General features: G+C 34.8%; 1 protein-coding gene across 4 annotated transcripts in view; it reads right to left on the reverse strand.

The window, feature by feature from the left end:
* LOC18443778 (pleckstrin homology (PH) domain-containing protein) overlaps positions 1-12,524 on the reverse strand; it is a 58,734-nt gene extending 46,210 nt beyond the window's left edge. For all 4 annotated transcript variants that reach the window (XR_016051428.1, XR_016051427.1, XM_020673277.2 and 1 more), the window contains exons 1-10: positions 11,989-12,524; positions 9,397-9,500; positions 9,107-9,241; positions 8,960-9,010; positions 6,762-6,856; positions 6,543-6,660; positions 6,123-6,224; positions 5,849-6,031; positions 5,594-5,754; positions 532-702 (exon numbers count right to left, since the gene is read on the reverse strand). Coding sequence is in view for 2 of the 4 variants with exons in the window: in XM_020673277.2 (XP_020528936.1) it covers positions 532-702; positions 5,594-5,754; positions 5,849-6,031; positions 6,123-6,224; positions 6,543-6,660; positions 6,762-6,856; positions 8,960-9,010; positions 9,107-9,241; positions 9,397-9,500; positions 11,989-12,085 (1,217 nt within the window). In the remaining 2 variants the exon portion in view is untranslated. The remainder of the gene's footprint in view (positions 1-531; positions 703-5,593; positions 5,755-5,848; positions 6,032-6,122; positions 6,225-6,542; positions 6,661-6,761; positions 6,857-8,959; positions 9,011-9,106; positions 9,242-9,396; positions 9,501-11,988) is intronic.
* Positions 12,525-19,844: the final 7,320 nt, after the last annotated feature.

Genomic DNA, 19,844 nt, shown 5'->3' on the forward strand with positions numbered 1-19,844 from the left:
AACAAGGACCAGAAAGATTTAGGTTCTTTTTATTGCTCTGAAAAAGTTGACTTCGATATCAAGCACATGTCCTTTCTATTGCATTCAAACTTGTGACTTCTGAAGATAATAGAAGGCACAAGAGAAGATAAACCAGGGCAGCACCAACAGGAAAGGAAAAAGACCAACATATTCCAAGACCTCAAAGAGGGAACACTCATCGTTGCAAGAAACATTCTGAATATTTATGAAGACCAGAGTATATAAACGGAGATTCTAGATCCGAAGTCAACAATGGTACAGCTCGATTTTAGGGGAACATGGCTCATTCTCATTTCTCAATAACTTTAACAAACACAAGTTTAAGAGCACATGAAAGGACTGTCATTTGTGAATGCATAAATGTAAAAGACAAACAATAGTCTTGATACAAACAATAAGACCACCTGTTGGCACAGGGTATAAAAGAAAAATAAATCCTAGAAGTAGAATATGGACAGCATAATAAAAAGTAATAATGTCACAGCAGTCTTCGAAATACCCACAGGTTACCTCCATTCAAGAATGACATCTATATCAAGCTCACGATCAAGTTCGTCGATGTCTTTGTTATTCTCAACTATCAAACGATTGAGATCAGATTTCAAGAGTGATGCATAAAGTGATATATATCTCTTGCGCAAACGTGCATATTTCAGAACCTGCTCCCAATATAGCCTCCCACTACAATGAAATACGTTTTTGATCAGTCAATGCAGTGAAAATATGCATCAAAAGCAAATAGAGAACCACTAAACAAAATGGAAAACAAAAACATTACAACCATAAGACAAAGACGCTCTAGTCAATTTAGTTCTGATATTTTAATCAAAACCAGGGTTTAAAAAAACGCCGAGTCGAGCTGGACTCGCCCGGTTCGACTCGGGAATCGCCACAGAATGAGCTGGTTCCACTCAAAAAACTGGAACCGCCCGTGTCTGAAGAGAACCGGGCGGTTTTAAACGATTTTAAACAATAAACCGCCCGATGACATCATCAACCGCTAACGTCACCACTTCGATTCTACATAGACACGTGCAGACGTCACCACTCCAACACGGACACGCGGACACGTGCGACAAAATCAGGTGCCACATATCACGTGTGAGGTTGCCCCAATGTTTCCGCCCGCATGCCTTATTTCATATTACATAGGTATTTATATAGCAAAGTTGAATACCCATCCTGCGATGTGGGATAATTCCCAAACATCATTAAATGAAAACGGAATGTAAATATATTCTATTAATCAACAACTTATAATCACATGCGGCGAGGCGGCGTGATGGTTATGACCTCTGCCATTTCCTTTGATGTCCCAAGGTCGAATCCCCTTGGGCGTTACATTTTTGTTGTATAGTAGTTTTTGTTGTATATAGTGGTATAAATATTTTTGTAAATAATATAAAAGGCATAAGAAAATGAAAAATAAAAAAGTTAATTTTTGGTATAGCAGTTAATTTTTGTTGTATATAGTGGTATAATTATTTTTGTAAATAATACGAAAGGCATAAAAAAATAAAAAATAAAATCATGTAATGTATGCATTTTATTAATTTTTACATTGATAACCAAATCTTTTATTTTATTTATTAATTTTTACATTATAAATCATGTAATGTACTATTTTTCTTACAGTTGTCAATAATACATTTTAAATTAGATAATATTATAAAATATTTTTAATTTGTTATTATTTGTCTAATAAAATAATTATAAAATATAAACTAATAATTATAATTTTAATATATAATATTATAATTAGTTAGGTTGTAATAACTTTGGATTATAGTTAGTTAGGCTGTAATAATTTGGGTTTTTTTAGCGAATTAGGGTTTTTTACCAAAACGAGATTTTAATGGCCATTCTTTCATTGGTTTAGTCTACTATTTATAATAGCCCATGTATGATTATATATTTTATCCATGATAATTATATGATTTTTCTTTTATGTGATGCAAATTTAATGGTTAACATAAGTTTATACAGGGAAAGAGCATCTCAATATTCACAAATTGATGAAAAAATGAAAGTTAATAATGTAGTACCCTCATTTCTTATTGGATTCCTAAAAGATAATATTTATAATGAATTTTAATACTTTTTTTGGAATTTTTTTAAAGCTTAATCAGACCGATTCAGCCGATTCCCGATCCGGATCGCCGATTCGCCGATCTGGATGGGTTTTTGAGATGCCCGATCCGGGTCACCGATCCGCTTTTTAAACCACTGATCAAAACTATAACTAACAATCAAAAAATCCTTCACAAAAACATTCACACAGATAAATACATGATTTGGGGCCCAAGAGACCCCTACTTTGGATCGTCTAGATGAGATCCACCTGTTTGCAAAACTTGGGGTCGAACGGACCCCAGCTTTCTAAGTGGCCTACACTACAATATAAGCCAGTGTACTTGGATAATCTTTTCTATATAGACACACATGTGGAAAAGCTACCATCAAGTTGTCAGCTAAATTGTACAGCGATGACAATTATGCTCACACTATTTGAATCCTACTCTCTTTCTTTTTTTTATGGAAGAGATTGGGATGAAATTTTGAAGGTGTGCGTAGGATGGTAAACAGGTACAGTTAGTGGGTCAACCCAACCCAGCTCTAGATCTGGGTCCAAGAGACCCTACTTTGTATTGCCTAGATGAGATCGACCTGTGTGCAAAACTTGGGGTCAAATGGACCCCTACTTTCTAAGTGGCCTACACTACAGTACAAGTCAGTGGACATATATAATCTTTTCCACACACACACACACACACACATGGAAAAGCTGCCATTAAGTTGTCAGCTAAAATGAATAGTGATTCCGGTTATGCTCTCACTATTTGAATTTTACTCTTTCTTTTTATGCAAAAGATATTGTGATGAAATTTTGAAGGTGTGCGTAGCATGGTAAACAGGTCCGGTCGACCCGACCCAGGTGTGGATCTGGATCCATTTGACTTGTACTGGCCCAAGTCAGGTCCGGTCAGATCCATCTTGGACCAAATCAAGTCGAATTAGGTCCAGGTCAGGCTTAACCTAACCTAAACCAACATAATATATTCATATAATAATTATACATCTATAAAAATCTGTTATATATAGTACAAAAAAAAATTTATTTTTTTACCTTTTATATTTCAACCTAGACCAGGGCCAACCCTATAGGTTAGGTCCATTCAGTCCATGTTAAGGTCTAACTTAAATCCAGTTGGAGGGCAACCTACCTAGGACCTGATCCATCTACAGCCCAATGAGTGCACCTTAGTTGGCACGCCTAAAAATGTAGTTCTAAAAAAATTACCAAAATGGTCCCACAATGTTGCATGCTTATTTTGGTCATTTTATTTTTTAAATTATTTTTTAATTCTTTTTGAGTGCTTGATGGTGATAAGTACATATGCCCAAAATCTCAAAGCAAAGTGAGAGAAAGTAGCCAAGGATGACATAGTTAGAAGATCATAATCATCATAACCTTTTCTCAATTAATTGGGGTCGGCTACACAAATCCTAGTCCGTCATTCTGCTCTATTTAAAGCCATACCCTCAGTGAGGTGCTACAGTTAGAAGATACTTGATAAAAAATATTTCTTTTGTTCTATGTAACACTATCTGTCTCTCATTCTGGTACACAGGCAATTACCATTATGGGTGGCATTTTGCAGAGACACCATGCAAGGACCCACAAAATTTCAAGTGATTACCACTACTAATTCACTGATACAATAGAGATATTGAATGTAAAAACTCTTTTGTTGTTTGGAAATGTCCCTTAGAGAATTATTTGCTCCCAAGTCAGATGACAAGCTGTTTGTTTCCTCACAGACTGCTTGGATGGGTGCCCACAAATTCAAGATGGCCTTGATTTTCTCTATTATAACACTGCATGGAGCTCCTAGTGCATTGTAGTAGTCAACCAGGCAGCAGTCGAACTCTTTGATGTCTTCCTTGAGATCCTGGCAGCGGAAGACTAACAACCACTTTGTCTTCAATCCTTTTTCCAGGGGGAATGGGGCCAGATTGAATCCAAGATTGAGTTTCTGGCCTGCAACAATCCACAAGGAGGATTTCCAAGAATATCTTAGAGTTTTCTCCAGTTGGGTCTGTTCTTGCAGGGCATGTCTAGCCCGAAGTTCAGCCATGGCTGAGTTGGTTGCTTGTGATTTACTGAGGGATTTGGTGACAGCGGAAATGGGAGGCCATGATGGTGATCCACCATGAATGGCTGAGGCGGGTATTTTGGTGGTGAAAGGCTGTGATGCTGGTGATGGAACGTGTGATGGTAATGGTGTTAAATGCACTGCTGTTGGTGGTGTTTTGTGACAACGGTGGAGGTGGCGAGGATAGGTAAGTCGTCCAAACCTAATCAGCATCTCTCTTATTTTAGCTCTGAATTCATCACAATTACAGTGCAGAATCCACAAAGAACACAGGAAACCCATCTCGCAAAAAGAGCAGGAAACCCGCAAAAATGGTCACTTTAGCCGATAGACTAACCCAAATCCCATCTCAAAACAGGGGTTTAGCTTCCCTAAATCTGTATCGCAGGGAAAAATTCAAGACGATACATACAGGTGAAGACATTGAAGAGATGGAAACTGGGAGAAGAGCGGAGTTTGTGGGAGAAATTGGGGTCTTTTGTGGGGTTTTAAAGGTAGATGGGGTTATTTGATGCAGAAAGAAATGAAGATCAGCAGTTAGTGCAAAAGAGATGAACTTTAAAGAGAGTGAAAAGTATCGAATGGAGAAGAAGGAACTTTAAGGGGGGTTAGGGCCATGACCGATTTTCAATATACAAAGTTTGATGCCAGGTACCGAACTAACCAAATAATATTATACAGAATATGGGTACCTAACAAAAAACTACTGAACTAGTATCATGCAGAATATGATAATTTTATACAAAATAATCGACTCTTGATAAAACTGTCATAAAACAGGCCTTTATGGTTTTAAGATTTATTCGTTATGCTGCAACAACACAGAAGAGTGAAGAATTTTGCCTCATTGAAAAGCATGGGCCACATGGAAACGCATGTGCTCACCTCCTATAAATCCTTAGTAAAATGTTCAAAATTTGTACCTAAAAGAAACTAAAAGATCCTCCATAGGATGTTCAAAATGATGTATCTAAAACTAGAATGGCATGAGGTTTATATTTTAATTTTAATAGGAATAAATCACTTGCTGAAGCACATGTTAATTTTGCCGCATTGAAAAGCATGGGCCACATGGAAAAGCATGTGCTCACCTCCTATAAATCCTTAGTAAAATGTTCAAAATTTGTACCTAAAAGAAACTAAAAGATCCTCCATAGGATGTTCAAAATGGTTTATCTAAAACTAGAATGGCATGAGGTTTATATTTTAATTTTAATAGGAATAAATCACTTGCTGAAGCACATGTTGTTAATTGCACTATTGAGTCAGTTTATTTTAAAGCCAAATGAACATCCTATATTCATCAATCATGAAAATATTTCCTTATTCTTTTCTTTGAAAATTACTAGTCCTGTAGATATAAGACTTAAAATGTGAGAAAAGGTAGAGACATAAAAGGAAAAAGGATACACAACCTGGCCTTTTTTATCTGATCAGAAATGACTTTATAAGCATATTTCCACCATAACCTGGGATTTGATCTCACTCCAACATTTGGTCGATAATGAGAATATGTCAGACGTTGATTAAATGTAGCAAAGTTTTCAGCAAGCTTCAATATGTCCCTGTATTCATCCTGGGTAGAGTAAAGTGTGTTACTTTCAGGAAGTCCAATAGGAAAGTAAAGCCTCCCAGTCTAAGACAGGAGAATAGCCAAAAGAGAGAGGAACCTTGGATAAGCATAATGTGACATCATCCAACTTCACTGTTGCTCTCTGTAAGGGTTGATCAAGACTCCGGGATTCATCAAGCCTCAGCTTGGTATACTTCGCATTGCCCGACACAGGTTGTAAGATATAACTGTGACCTTTTGCAAGCACATTAGTCGAAGGGCTGCTTGCACATTCAAAGATCTGAATTCCAAAGTCAAATATCATTATACATTCAACTAATAATATGGTGGAGATAAGAACTTGAAGCATTTAGTTAAGGTTTATGACATACTTCACTCCAATCATTAGGAAGCAAATTCTCCCAAGGTTTGTCAACCTTCCACGGATGAATATCACAATCAAGATACACGGCTAGGCGATCAAGCTCCACAGACTGCAACAAAGTTTACAGAAAACCCAGAAAGATGTTAGAAAAGCATATAGTACCTGACAGAAGCCTAGAAATCAGACAATATGATCCCTGTGTTGAACCATATAGCAGAGCTGGTAATTGTTGACAGAGCTAGAAAAGCCACAAAAGGCTACCTATCTCAGATAGTTTATAAGACAAAACAGATCAGGGAATTTCAGGAGCATGCGGGTTTAAGTAATATAGTCTATCCTACCAAAAGTACATGCTCCAATTGAAACATACATTATTCAATTGAGTGATTATATACTATGTTAATGGTATTTCATGTTGTCAGAGTACCTTTTGAATATGATCAAGTGCACCACCAGTAACAAAAGTTTCTTTCCCGCTATCATCCACAGTGACAGCTGAAAGCTTCGCCAAAGTTGCACCCGCTGCAAATGGATGACCCGGATTGCTACCAAATAACAGTGACAAGATCACTACATAAACCAAACGAAAGAAGTTGGGCGCATCATGAGGTACAGAAGCAAAGTTGATATATACAAAGTTTCATACCTTTCCAGATCCTCATATCTAATGTGAATATTGGTAATGGAAAGCTTCAAGTTTCCAATTATGGTGTTGATCAAAGAACCAAGCCATGAGGTATTCTGTAAAGAAATAATTAAAATTGGTGCACATGCACAAAAAAAATTAGAATCAATACAAAGATTGGATAAAAAGGTGAAAATTTGCAGAATGAATCTTCATAGTCCAAGTCCATCTCAGAGAAAAGAGGAATAGATATGGGTAATAACTACTTTTCTCAGGAAGAATTCCAGCATCTCTTTGAAATGAATGTCAACAGCGTAAATGTCATAACTACTTACTGTTTTAATATATAAGTTCTAAAACTAATTTTCTTGAAAGTTAATGTCAAATTGACAAAGGAGAAAAACAGAAAATGCATTTTAACCTAGAAGGCTATTTAATCCAGCAGCCTCAAATAAAGTTGCGATGAGTACATAATAATGCCACGAGCATTTGGAAACATACAATTCAACATCAGTTACAATCATCACAACTGACATCAACTGTTTTGTAAAACCTTTTTTCTTGAAGGTATGCGTTCTGCTTGTTTTATCTTCACAGTACAATGATCCATTTAAAATCCAGTTGCACTATAAGCTCCTAAAACAGCGGGAGTGTTGATTTGGGACCAGAGAAGACGGAACGTCTAGATTCCCATTCAAATATAGAACATACAGGTATTTAGATTTTATTTTTATTTTTTTCCCTTGTTACAGTCAACATGCTCTTAGAATATTAAAATGTTAAGGTAGAATGTCTTGGTGGATATGCCTCTGCATTACAACTCAATTTCCCTCAATATGTATGAAAAGGAATCAAAATATGGCATCCTTTGAGCTGACTGGCTTTGTTTAGAATTACAAAGACCAAAACAGGCTCCAATATATTTGTAGTTTTATTACAGCTAAGTCATAATGAAGAATTTTTGGGACACAAATGACAAAAGAAGCGAATGGAAGATTATCTACGAGATAGAAATATTTGGATCTGATCATTTGAAAGCACCCATGAAAAGCAATTCAGATAATGTACCCTCTAAACAGATCCAATGACAGTACACCATCAACCATATAGAATAGAAACCAGGATAAGGATAGGAACATCAACTGAACATCAAAAAGAAGGTACCAAGGTGCGGTTAGAGTTAGAATAACAAAACACAAACCAGTGTTTTAAACCTGGACTTAGGTCAGGACTCGCTAAGGTCCCGAGTCCAAGTCAGGTTAACCAGACCAAGTCTGAGTTGGACTGAGTCATAGAAAACTAACAAAGAAACCTTGAGAACCAGTAGCACTTGGCAGATTCCCAAGGTATTTTACTTGGATCCAGCACTCTGCCAGGCAGTATTCTGAGAATTGGCCGAGGCCACTCATCCTAGACCTATGGGCGAGTAGGCTGTACAGCATGTTTGCAAAGTTTATTTATTTTAATATGTCAATTTAAGTCACATGTGCTTGAATGGATCCACGATTCGTTCTAACACATATATTTTAGCATGGTTGGCTTTCAAATCTCACTAGAGAACATCACTTTTTAAATACCATCATTTTCTTTTATATGATGGGAGTTCCAAAAAAAAATGTAGCCCCCCAAGAATCAAACTCAAGACCTCTTGCAAAGAGGCATATTATGTGGGGTGGCCTAACCAACATGCCATTCGCCGTTTGTTTAAAAAAGCCGGTCACTATATTATATATATATATATATATATATCATCTTTTTGTCTTCATTTTCTTAAAAAAAAAATTATTGAGCTGGACTTGAGCGAGTTACTTAGACTCGGGCAAGTTACTTGGACTCACTTGAGTAACCCACCTCGGCCAAGGCCCGAGTACCTTGGCCGAGTCGATTTTCTGAACACTGCTGCCAAGTGTGAGTGAGTCTCCCGAGTCCGAGTCAGAAAATGCGACTTTTTAAACGCTGCACAACAAGTCATGCAGATAAATGATGTGTCATTCATTGATGATGGAAAATGGGAGGATAGACATGTATCAGATTCAGATAGGACATGACAGTTAAAATAAAATCCAAGCCACATAATCATCTTTGTTAAGAGACTCACCAAAAGAAAACACCATCTGTCAGTCATGTTTTTTTCAATACAAAAGGATTTTCAATCTACAAGAAAAAATAATAAATAATCCTCTTAGCTGCATGCATGAAGATGTCCAAAACTAACATACCACTTCTGTTTTCTGCGGTTGCATGGCCTCCAAAAGCTTCAGTTCCAGTTCCTTGTGTTAGACAAACAACATTTTCAATTATTTAGTTACAATTCTTTAATCAAAGCACCATATGGCAGTTCGATTACATAGCACCAGTTCCCTTACTCGCACTCGGTTTTTCTTAACATCTTGGACAGCATCCTCTGTACGTCCCTCAACTTGAGTTGCAGGTTCAACAATTAAGAAAATGCGGTCCAAATAAACTAAAACGGGCTCTTGACCAAGCCTGCTCCATGGGACCTGAAACCCAAAATAGTAGAAGAGCAAAACCCAGAACATGAAATCATAAAATAATTTATCTTAAGGTCATTTGCTTAGGACAAAACAAATCCTGGAGAACCAAATGCTACACGCATAAGAAATTTTCATCAATAGTAATATCAAGGAACACAAACCTTGATCTTGACAGACCCAAGAAATCCAGCCTTGACTTTTACAGGCAGCTTCAAGGCATTCAGAGCTTCCGGCTTCAACTGCATATTTGTCAACTCAACATCACCTGTAGGAAGTATGTGTATCAAATTCAGCAGGCGCAGAAATCCAGGTCCATGCAAGTATTTGTAAATGAAGACATAGTAATTACTTTAAGCATCATGTTTTACCTAAGGCTTTTTTCATCAACAACAAATCAGTAGGCAATGCGATCTCAGTTTCAACACATGAAAGTTGCTTTAAAAAAATAAAAAAGTCAGACATCCACTTGAAAGTCAAAATGCCTTGGGTAGAATAAATGTCTCAATTGATGCCCCATGTCGAACCAGCCCCTTCACCCATCAATTACACAACAATTTTGAAACTTCAAAGACACACATTGATCAGAGTGCATTGAAGCAAAATCTGGTTACTGTAGGCATGTAACTGTCAATCCATAATGAGTCCATTTAGATTGGTGAGGTATCATATCCTCAGATTCCAAAATCGGGCATTTGAGGCCTAACATCTCAAGAAACTACAAGAATCGTCATATCTTGGAGTTAACAAATAAGGAGATATGCACAGTGAATGTCAATATTTACCAATAATCATATTACATATTGAAGGAAAAATTTGTGTTTAACAAGAAAAAGAAGGAAATTTGGGGTGAGACTAGAAAGAAAAAACTAGAATCAAGCACCATCTTGCTCGGTAAACTGTGTATACAATTCTGTTGTCTTCATTGGAGTTGCACAGTTTCATAAGGAACACCTGATTTGAGAGGGATCCCAAGGCACAACATTTTTCAGTCATGGACAAGGGCGAACTTAGTTTCTTCCCTGTACACATTACAGTAAGACCGGAGGGAAAATTGATTATTCAATGTTATCCAACCCAAAAAATGCAACCACCACAACTACTTCAGATGATTCCATTCCTCATACAACGGCTGTGACATAAATTGAAGGAATACTTCTTATTCTAACTAAACACGTGCAATAGCTTCTTTGGCCCTCTTCAAGAGAATTTTTGACAACCATTCTAGTACATTCAAGCCTCATGTACTCAGCTGTTACTATTTAATGCTTCTCTCTCTCCTCAATGGGTGATTGACTCAGAGTCCTTGAATCACATGACATGATTAATCATTGTTTCCTTCCTCTCTTAAGTATCAAGAAAAGCGTCTTGTTCATCTGAATGAAATTTCATCCCTGATGCAACTAAAATTGGAAGAAGAGAAGCCATAAATAGGCCAACAAATTATCTTGTATTTTTTAATGCTCTTTTTATGATCGCCAATAAAATTTGTTTCTTGCTTCCGAAATATTTCTCAACTGCCATTGCTTAATTTGCTCGGTGTTGCATTTGTTCTCCATCAAATTCTGATTTATTAATCTTTTGAGGTTGGAAATGACATCTGAGCACAATAGATTGTTTGAAGAGCTATTCCAGATAGGAAGTAGATCTCCTGGCAATCCTATTTTAGCTCCCCACTTTTTTTTTCTTCAAATAATGCACATTGAGTTATCATTGTCGATTGGGTAAACACAAAGATAAAGTCAATAGATGATAGTTAATACATTCAAGTGAACTTGGTTGATAAGAACTAAAGAACTTATTCTTGTCTTCACAGTCATCAAATTCTTTTCTCCTAAGTCAAATAATGAAGTTTGGATTAGTATTGTCAACTGGATAAAGCCTCTGACAAAAATAAAGTCAATAATAATAGTCACTACATTCTGGAATCCTCAGTTGATAAGAACTCCACAAGTTCAAGCCTAAGTTGTCATCACTACAAGAATCATGTCATGTATTACACTTTAGATGTGAATAGAGGGAGGCAACTAAATTTTTTAGTTTAATTCACTCTGGTGTCTTAGTTTGATTCACTGGTGTGTTTGGAGAAGCTCCTTTTTCTTCATTATCTAGATATGCTCATTTTTTCACCTCTCAGCTTTGACTTGGGCTATTATCCATATTCGATTACATAATAGTTCATGAAAACCAACCTGGTTGATACGAGGGAGAGACCAAGTGACCCCAAGCCATACACATTATTGCACTTGAAGAGCCAGATAGCAAGTTCTATTTACAAAATCCATGGAACACTTCATAGCGAGAAACTAGCATAAACCAAGTATAACCTGCAATTTTATCACGATTCCGCTTGCTCACCCATCCTAACTGGTTAATCAGTGAGATGATTCATAACTTACACTTTTACAGCTAAAGGGATTATGCAATTTCCTGTTCTCTTACAAGGGTTGACAACTACCTTTAACAATCACAAGTAGTATAAAACAAAAAAAAAAAAAAAAAAAGCTATATAGTTCGTACTTCATAGAGAAGCTGGTATACAAAGATTCTCGCAATTAAAACACTAGAAAATTCGATATCATATGAAATTAAACAGAATACGAAACAATTCTGGTAAAGCACCAAAAATCCTATAATCCAAAGGAAAATCCACATTTCATGAGATTCTATAAATGAGCAATTGAAGCTCAGGAATTTGTTAAACTTGACAAGAAACTGAAGTACAACAGATTAACCAGGAGGTGAGAAATTAGTACCCATCCAAACGCTGATTTTAAGATCTTCCTTTGAAAGGCCCCTGACATAATTGCCAAGGTACTTTTGCAATAGGAAAGCAACCTGATCCTTCAACATATCCCTGTCCTTAACCAACCTCAACGAACAAATTGCATTGAAAAGACGAACAGATACAAATTGTCTCTATTCGGAAAGCCAATGCAATTTACTAAAAAAATATATAAAGAGAGAGAGGGAATCCCAATGGGGACGCAGTGAGAGAGAGAGAGTATCTGGAAAAACAAATTCAATCCATGTTACAGTGCGAGAGAGAGAGTTGTATGCTTCTAGGTCATGGCGGTGCATGTATTTGTCTGGAACAACCTTGTGCTGCAAGAGAGAGAACACGTCATGGGGCTTTTTCCGTGGCCCAGCCACGTAAGAAAATGAGCGAGAGCTTGTGTGCGTTTCAGTGTTTCAAACTTTGAATAGAAGGTGAGGAGAGAGAGAACCCGGTGAAACCATACACCAACGGCGTAAGTGGCACGACCGGAAGATGTAAGACGTTCGATATGTCAAGAGAAGGTCAATATGAGCAGTTGCATAGCTTTTTATGGGGGAAATGATGCGGAGACCGGTTAAAGGGGCCGCGAGTCCTGGCTCGGTCATCCCGGGCCCTACTTTTTTAAGAATTAGGCTAGGCTAGTGCCAGCTCGGTTCGCCTCTCGTTTTAATTTTTTTTTTTTAAAAAAAAATTATTTGTTTTCCCGACATAATCCAGCCCTAAAAGGGCCAGGCGGGCATAAGCCGGCCCTATGGGATCACGGCTGGGCTGGGCTGGGCTGGGCTGGGCAGGGCCAGGGCTAATCCAGTCCTAGGTTGCGACCGTTGGGTGGATACTTTTCCTCCAATCCTTCCCAAGCCCCTGAATATAAAGGGGGGTTGTGATTTTGGGTTTTAATTAATATACAATAAATTAAGAAAAATAAATTTTAGATCACTTAAAACTTAAATCTCCTATTCCAACACGTACGCGGTCCAGAAATTACTTGGACGCTTGAGATCAAGAGTAGAGTTCAAAGTTTAACTTTGTGCTGAAATTTACGTTTTGATCATTCAAAGATCGTTCCCCACTTCCTAGCCTTTCAAACTTATTTTAATCTATGTTTTTTTAGGGGGTTTAGCATCATTTTGGGCTAAGACGACCTCACACGCAGAACTCTTTTCCATTTTCTAGTATTTCATAAAAAGAAAAAATTTATATCAAGTTGCAACTTTAAAATGTAGAATTAAAGAGCACCTCAAAAGTCCATCGGAAAAGATTGTTTTCATATTGAAAAACCTTCTAATTGATCATTTCGATGTCAAGATGTATGAATATGGAAAAAAAATATATTGAGTCCCAAAAATAGTGCATCTTACAACAGATTATCTAGACTATCCAATTTTCAATATTTTTATATGTACATAAATCTACTCAATTTTAACTATTTTTGTAGTTTAAATTTTTATAATTAGAGATGAAAATAGATTTTCAGATAATCTTAAGAATTTTTTACACCAAAATTACATGTTATGTTAAAATTTGAAAGTGCCCTTTAATTGGATTGTTTAAAGTCGAACCATTTAGTCAAACCAAAACCGGTAGGTAGCTGGTCCAATTTTATTCCAATTCAGGACTCTGCCAAATAGAAAAAATGTTATTTATCTTAAACAATTTAAACTTTATATATTTTATTTATATTATCTTGCGTTTTTTTTCTTTCTATTTTGGCCAAGTAGACCTAGCGGACCGACGATTCTACTAGGAACGCGTGGGTGACTGCTTCAGCCTATTCATTTGAGTTTTAAAAGATGATTTTCACTTGATGTTACTTTTTAAGGATGTTCCTTTCTTAAATTTCAACTTATACTGAAGTAACATACTAAAAAAGAATAGATTTTCTTAGATATTAGCTCAACCCGTAATTGATACTTCTTTGTTTTTTATAAGGAAAAAGTTTATATAAGGTTGCAACTTTACCTCTGCAGCTACGGATGCATTTCAAAAACCCATCGGAAATGATAGTTTTAATATTGAAAAGCCTTTTGATTGATCATCTCGATATCGAGATGTATGACCATGAAATATAAAAAGATTTTAAATCTCATAAATAGAACATTTTACAACATATTATCTGTACTGTCCATTTTCAAGATTTTCATATGTTTATAGATCTACTTGATTTTAACCATTTTTTAAGTTTAAAATTTTATAATTAGATATAAAAATAGATTTTGAGATAAATCTATAAACATTTTACATCAAACTTATATACCATGATAAAATTTGAAGGTGCACCTTACCTCTACAGCTACGGATGCATCCGTATGCCAACTGCACCTTTTTTGATAAAGAAGTGATTCTTTTTTAAAAAAAAAATTAAAATTTTAAGATTTTGGTTCACACCCAAAAAGAGGATAATTTGAGGGGACAAAGAGGAGCCAATGGGTAGGGGTGGTAACGGGTTGGGTCTGGGTTTCGGGACCCGATTCGCTGGGTCCAATTTTTTAACCCATGCGCGGAACCGAATTGGGTCTACCAATCGGTCTCGAGTCGGGTCCGATCCGATACCACCCCGGGAGTGGGAATGATGGCTGTGTATTTGGCTAAAACATCTTAAAATTTATGATGGAGATTAAGGAAATCCAGTCTTTTTTGGCCTACCTTTGACCAAGATATCTTACAATGTGTCGTGGACAGGCTGGTTCATTAAATTCGGACTGAATAAGCTATATTTGTGCTCAAGTAAGAAAAATGAAATTGATTTCTTATCGAGTCTTGTGAAGTGTATTATTTACCCTAAGTGGCTTTGCTGTTTTTATGGTGATCATAAACGTCTCGTTGGGGGTTAAAAAATTGGAAGGTTATACTCAATAGGTTTGCAAATTTAGCGAGGAGAGACTCAAAATGTTTGAAGATAATTTAAGGTACCGCTTTTGATAGAGTAGAATGATATGTTAGGATTAGTGTAGCCGAGTCCAAATAGTTAGAAAAAAACTATTAGAATGATAATGACGACGAAGTGTTTGAAGATAACTACAACAATAAGAGAAAAATGATATAATAGTATGATGTATTAGGATTCATGTAGCCGAGTCCAAATAGTTAAAAAAAAAAACTCCTACGATTATGACGACAAAATGTTCAAAGATAACTACAACAAGAGAAATGTAGTGATTATGAATGTATCAAGTCACTCTTTCACCTCCCTTAATTTTTCTTTTGAAAAAGGTGATGCACTCTTTTCTTTCTTTTTCTTTTTCTTTTTTTTTTTTTTTTTTATATGTCCCTATTGCGAGAAAGTTGTAGCGCAATTACACATTGGGTAAGGAATTTAAGACGTTGCGCATCCTATCCCATGTCACTCGAGACAGAAGGGAAGTATATTCGTTAAACAGAACTTATGTTGTGCTCTCGCGGGAGCAACTATTTATTTGCTCCCTCAAGTAAAAATGTACTTTAAAAAGAATTGGGTCTTAAAATTTGGGATCCATTTAAATATCATCAAATGATGTTTTTCCATAAATGTGCCTTTTAGCACTTAGATCATGTTGTCCAAAAATTGGATGGTTTTTATTCAGTTTTAGGACATTATATTTTTAAGGCTTGTAGAGCGACGTATTTGATTCTTTTTCTTTTATCCTTTTTAGAGTTGGCCTCCAGGTAGTAGAGGATAAGTCCTCAAAATTTGGCATCCTACAAATACCCCTTACTTGGTTTTTGCTTGAGCGAGTAAATAGACAGTTTGCGTCCACGAGAGCACAAAGTCTTTGGCGTCATTAAAAACATTACTTTGCCGAAGAGCCATCCCATACAAGTAAAGCATATATATCGAGCACTTAGGAAAAAGCAAAAGAGCGATCTTATTTATCCCAGATTTTGCAATCTACCTAAGAATTACCAAATCACTCATCTGGTCAAGATTCGAAAATCGTCTTAATCGTTCCAGATCCCATAATACAGGATCTGACGGCATCTCCTGCAGAACTTATCAATTTAGCTCGGTCCGTCCCAATTCTCTGACAAAACTGACCAATTTCATCTGATAACAAGCAAGAACCGATTCCCACTTTTAAACTATTTTATTATTTTAATTAATTAACCAGCCGGTTTTTAATTTGAGCCAACTTTGCTTAGATTATTTTTTACAAAAATATTTTAATTTCAAAAGAGGCGGCAAGCAACACATCCCACCTTTATCTTCATATGTTTGATGTGGATTAAAACGCCCCCTTGGGTTTTAGCATGCAAACCCCTGTAATTAATGACCTGCTCAAAATATAAATTACCCTTGTGTACATAAATGGCTCATGAAATAATTGGCCTTTACAACTTAGAATAATTAATGACCTACTCAAAATATAAATTACCCTTGTGTATATAAATGGCTCAAGAAATAATTGGCCTTTATAGCATAGAAAAATAACATTTTATATATATTTTTTTAAGGGAAAATCTACACTTTATTACCCTTCAACTTACAAAAGTTAATACTAAAGTGAGTTGTGAAGGGCGGATTTGCTAACTATATAATTTTTGTTAAAAATTTTTTTACTTTTTTTTATGATATCTTGCTCATCAAGTAATGGTTTTTGTGTAAATATCACTAAAAGACAATGGTTATTTTTGTCATTTTTGTAAGGTATAAACTTAGAAATTTTTACTAAAAGACAAAGTTATTCTACTAATAAAGTTTCAAGACAATAACTTTCAAAATATAATTGTACTTTTATAAAAATTTCAAATTTTTCATTACTTAATGATTAAATACGTAGTAAAGTATTTTTTATGAACAAAAAATAATGATTTTTTATTAAATACCCTCATCACAACTTATTCTAATATTAACTTTTGTATTTCGAGGGGTTGTTAACTCTTGACAAACCATCTTTTTAACGGCTAAAAATTAATTGTTCAATTGTTGAAAATAACATCAAGGTTTTAAAAACAACCATGCATGTATTAAAAATAGCATTAAAAATATTTTTTCAAGATCGAAAATTATAACATCAAGGTTTTAAAAATAGGAAAAAAAGTATATAATGATGCAACCTTAAATTATAGAAAAAAGGCACGGCTCAATAATCTATCAAAAAAGGTTGTTTTAATATCGACCTCAATATGCATGGATGTGAAAATACAAAAGATTTTAAAGTATAAAAATAGTATATCTTGTAATAAATTATTTAGACCGTCCATTCTCTAGATTTTCATGAATTTGTAAATCTACTTGATTTATACCTTTTTTAAGTTCTAAATTTCATAATTAGATGTGAAGTAATTTTTCAAGTCATCATTGAAATTTTTCAATACCAAAACTACATCTTTCGATGAGGTTTGGAGGTGTGCCTTAATTGGATTGTTTAAGGTTGACACCTTATACAAATCACATGCTTCAAAATAACTTCAATGCATGTTTTGAGAAGGAATTTTTATTTTTTTTATTTTTTGATGAATTGTTTTGAGAAAAAATAGAAAACTATGAAAGTTTAAAAAAAGAGAGAGAGTAGCATTTACACATTTCAAGCCAACAAATTACGACTTAGTGGCCCGATATAGTTCTATTTTTATGGCAACGCATTGCCATATTGCGTTCCCATTCAACCCACCAAATTTGGTTCAGATTTAATTTTTATTCCAAAAGTATACATAATTTAGGGACAATAGTTTGCCAATGATCAAATTCTCTCAAGTTAAAAAAACAAATAAAAGAATTATAAAATAAAATTTGCTCAAAATCCCGGGGAATAAAGACCTGTGAGGCTAGTGTTTTTGCTACCCTATTATTATTTCAAAATTCCAATACCCAACTCAAAATATTCATTTTTCTCTATCACATCACAAACAACATCAAATACATAAAAATTGAGATCATAAGAGCAAAGAGCTTAGACCCACCTCAAAACCAATATGCTCCATCGTCATCTCTAGAGAGAGAACGAGAAAAGCCCCATAAATAATGGGCGGAAACATAACGATAATGTGATGAACATACATTCAAATAAGAAATGACATCTCAATATTCACTTATCTTTGTAAGATAATGAATATTAATAATGCATTACCCTTATTTTTTTTAAAAAAACTCACATAATATTATTAAAAATTTTAGTATTTTTTGAAAAAATTTTAAGGCTGGATTTGACAGATTCTCTGATCTGGATAACCGACCTGTCGATCCGACCCAATTTTTTAGATGGACGATCCGGGTCACGGATTCGGGTTTTAAAACCTTGCTAATATCAAATAAAAGATTTTGAGTTATTAAACATTTAGATCTAGCTGCCTAAAAATTTGTCTTTATACAATCTTAGCACACTATAGGGAGTGAATAAAGGAAGTGCTTACAATCATTTGACTTATAGTGTAGTGCCCTTCGACAACATCTCATTGTTTTATGGGTCACTTTTCTTTATATTAAGAGTTTTAAGGGAGCAGCTTCTTAACGCAACCAGGAGTTGAACATGTATGAGAGATGGCATTGATTGCTATCCTTCAATTTTACAAGATAATATTTGTTGTAAAAAAATTATTACATTCTTTTGAATGGATATTGCAATTAAAAAATAATTATTAATGTTTAAAGTTCTTTAAATTTTATTCTAATAAATACAATTAGACTTTACATGATAGTACTAGTACTTTTCTTTACAAAAACAATATCACATTTTATTATAATAAATGTATCATATAATAACTACAATTTATATTAAATAAAAAAGTACTGGATTTTATAGATAACATAACAATTTTAATATAAATTAATAACTTTATATAATTATAATGAACAAATTAATTGGTTTTAAAGAGGAAGTGTACACTTACGCTCTATGGTAATAGCTCATGAATATAATAATAACAATTATTTTTAAGAAATTTTATTTTACAACAAAAAATTTAAAGCAAAGTAAAATCAATCTAAATAAAAAATATCTGAAAATAAGATAGACCTTGTAAATAAAAATCCTTGACAAATTTTCATATTATATAACAAATACAATTTATATGAAATAAAAAAGTAATGGATTTTATAGATAACATAACAATTTTAATATAAATTAATAACTTTATATAATTATAATGAACAAATTAATTGGTTTTAAAGAGGAGTTGTACACTTACGCTCTATTGTAATAGCTCATGAATATAATAATAACAATTATTTTTAAGAAATTTTATTTTATTAAAGCAAAGTAAAATCAATGTAAATAAAAAATTTCTGAAAATAAGATAGACCTTGTAAATAAAAATCCTTGACAAATTTTCATATTATAACATTAAAAAAAAAAAAAAAAAACTTTCGTTTCAAAAAAATGCTAGCTTCTTTCCCCAAAAAGTTAAATTTGAACCATGAAAATAAGATAATTTTGAAAAAAAGAGATTAATAGCATTAATCCTTCCTAGGAGATATCAATCAAAATCTCTAATAAAAATTAAGCAATTTATCAAAAAAAATTCAATAAAAGAGCATTTATCAAGAAACATTGAACCCAGCCTTAGTTTGGACAAGATAAGGGCCATAACCATAACTTAGTGCTGGTCCCGCCTAAGCAGGGTCTCGGGTTGAACTCAGCCTTAGTTTGGACAAGATAAGGGCCATAACCATAACCCAGTGCTGGTCTTGCCTAAGCAGGGTCTCGGGAGGGGTGGGCTGGTCCCGCCTAAGCAGGGTCTCTGGTTGAACTCAGCCTTAGTTTGGACAAGATAAGGGCCATAACCATAACCCAGTGTTGGTCCCGGTCAGTGCTGGTCTCGCCTAAGCAGGGTCTCGGGACGGGTGGGCTAGAAACGGTCATAACTTTTGGCTTATGCACAAAGTGGCCACTCTCAGGACTCGAACCCTCACTCTTTCGT

The sequence above is a fragment of the Amborella trichopoda genome, chromosome 3 (assembly GCF_054954075.1).
Source record: "Amborella trichopoda isolate Santa Cruz 75 chromosome 3, AtrichopodaSantaCruz75HAP2 v2.0, whole genome shotgun sequence".
Taxonomy (NCBI): domain Eukaryota; kingdom Viridiplantae; phylum Streptophyta; class Magnoliopsida; order Amborellales; family Amborellaceae; genus Amborella; species Amborella trichopoda.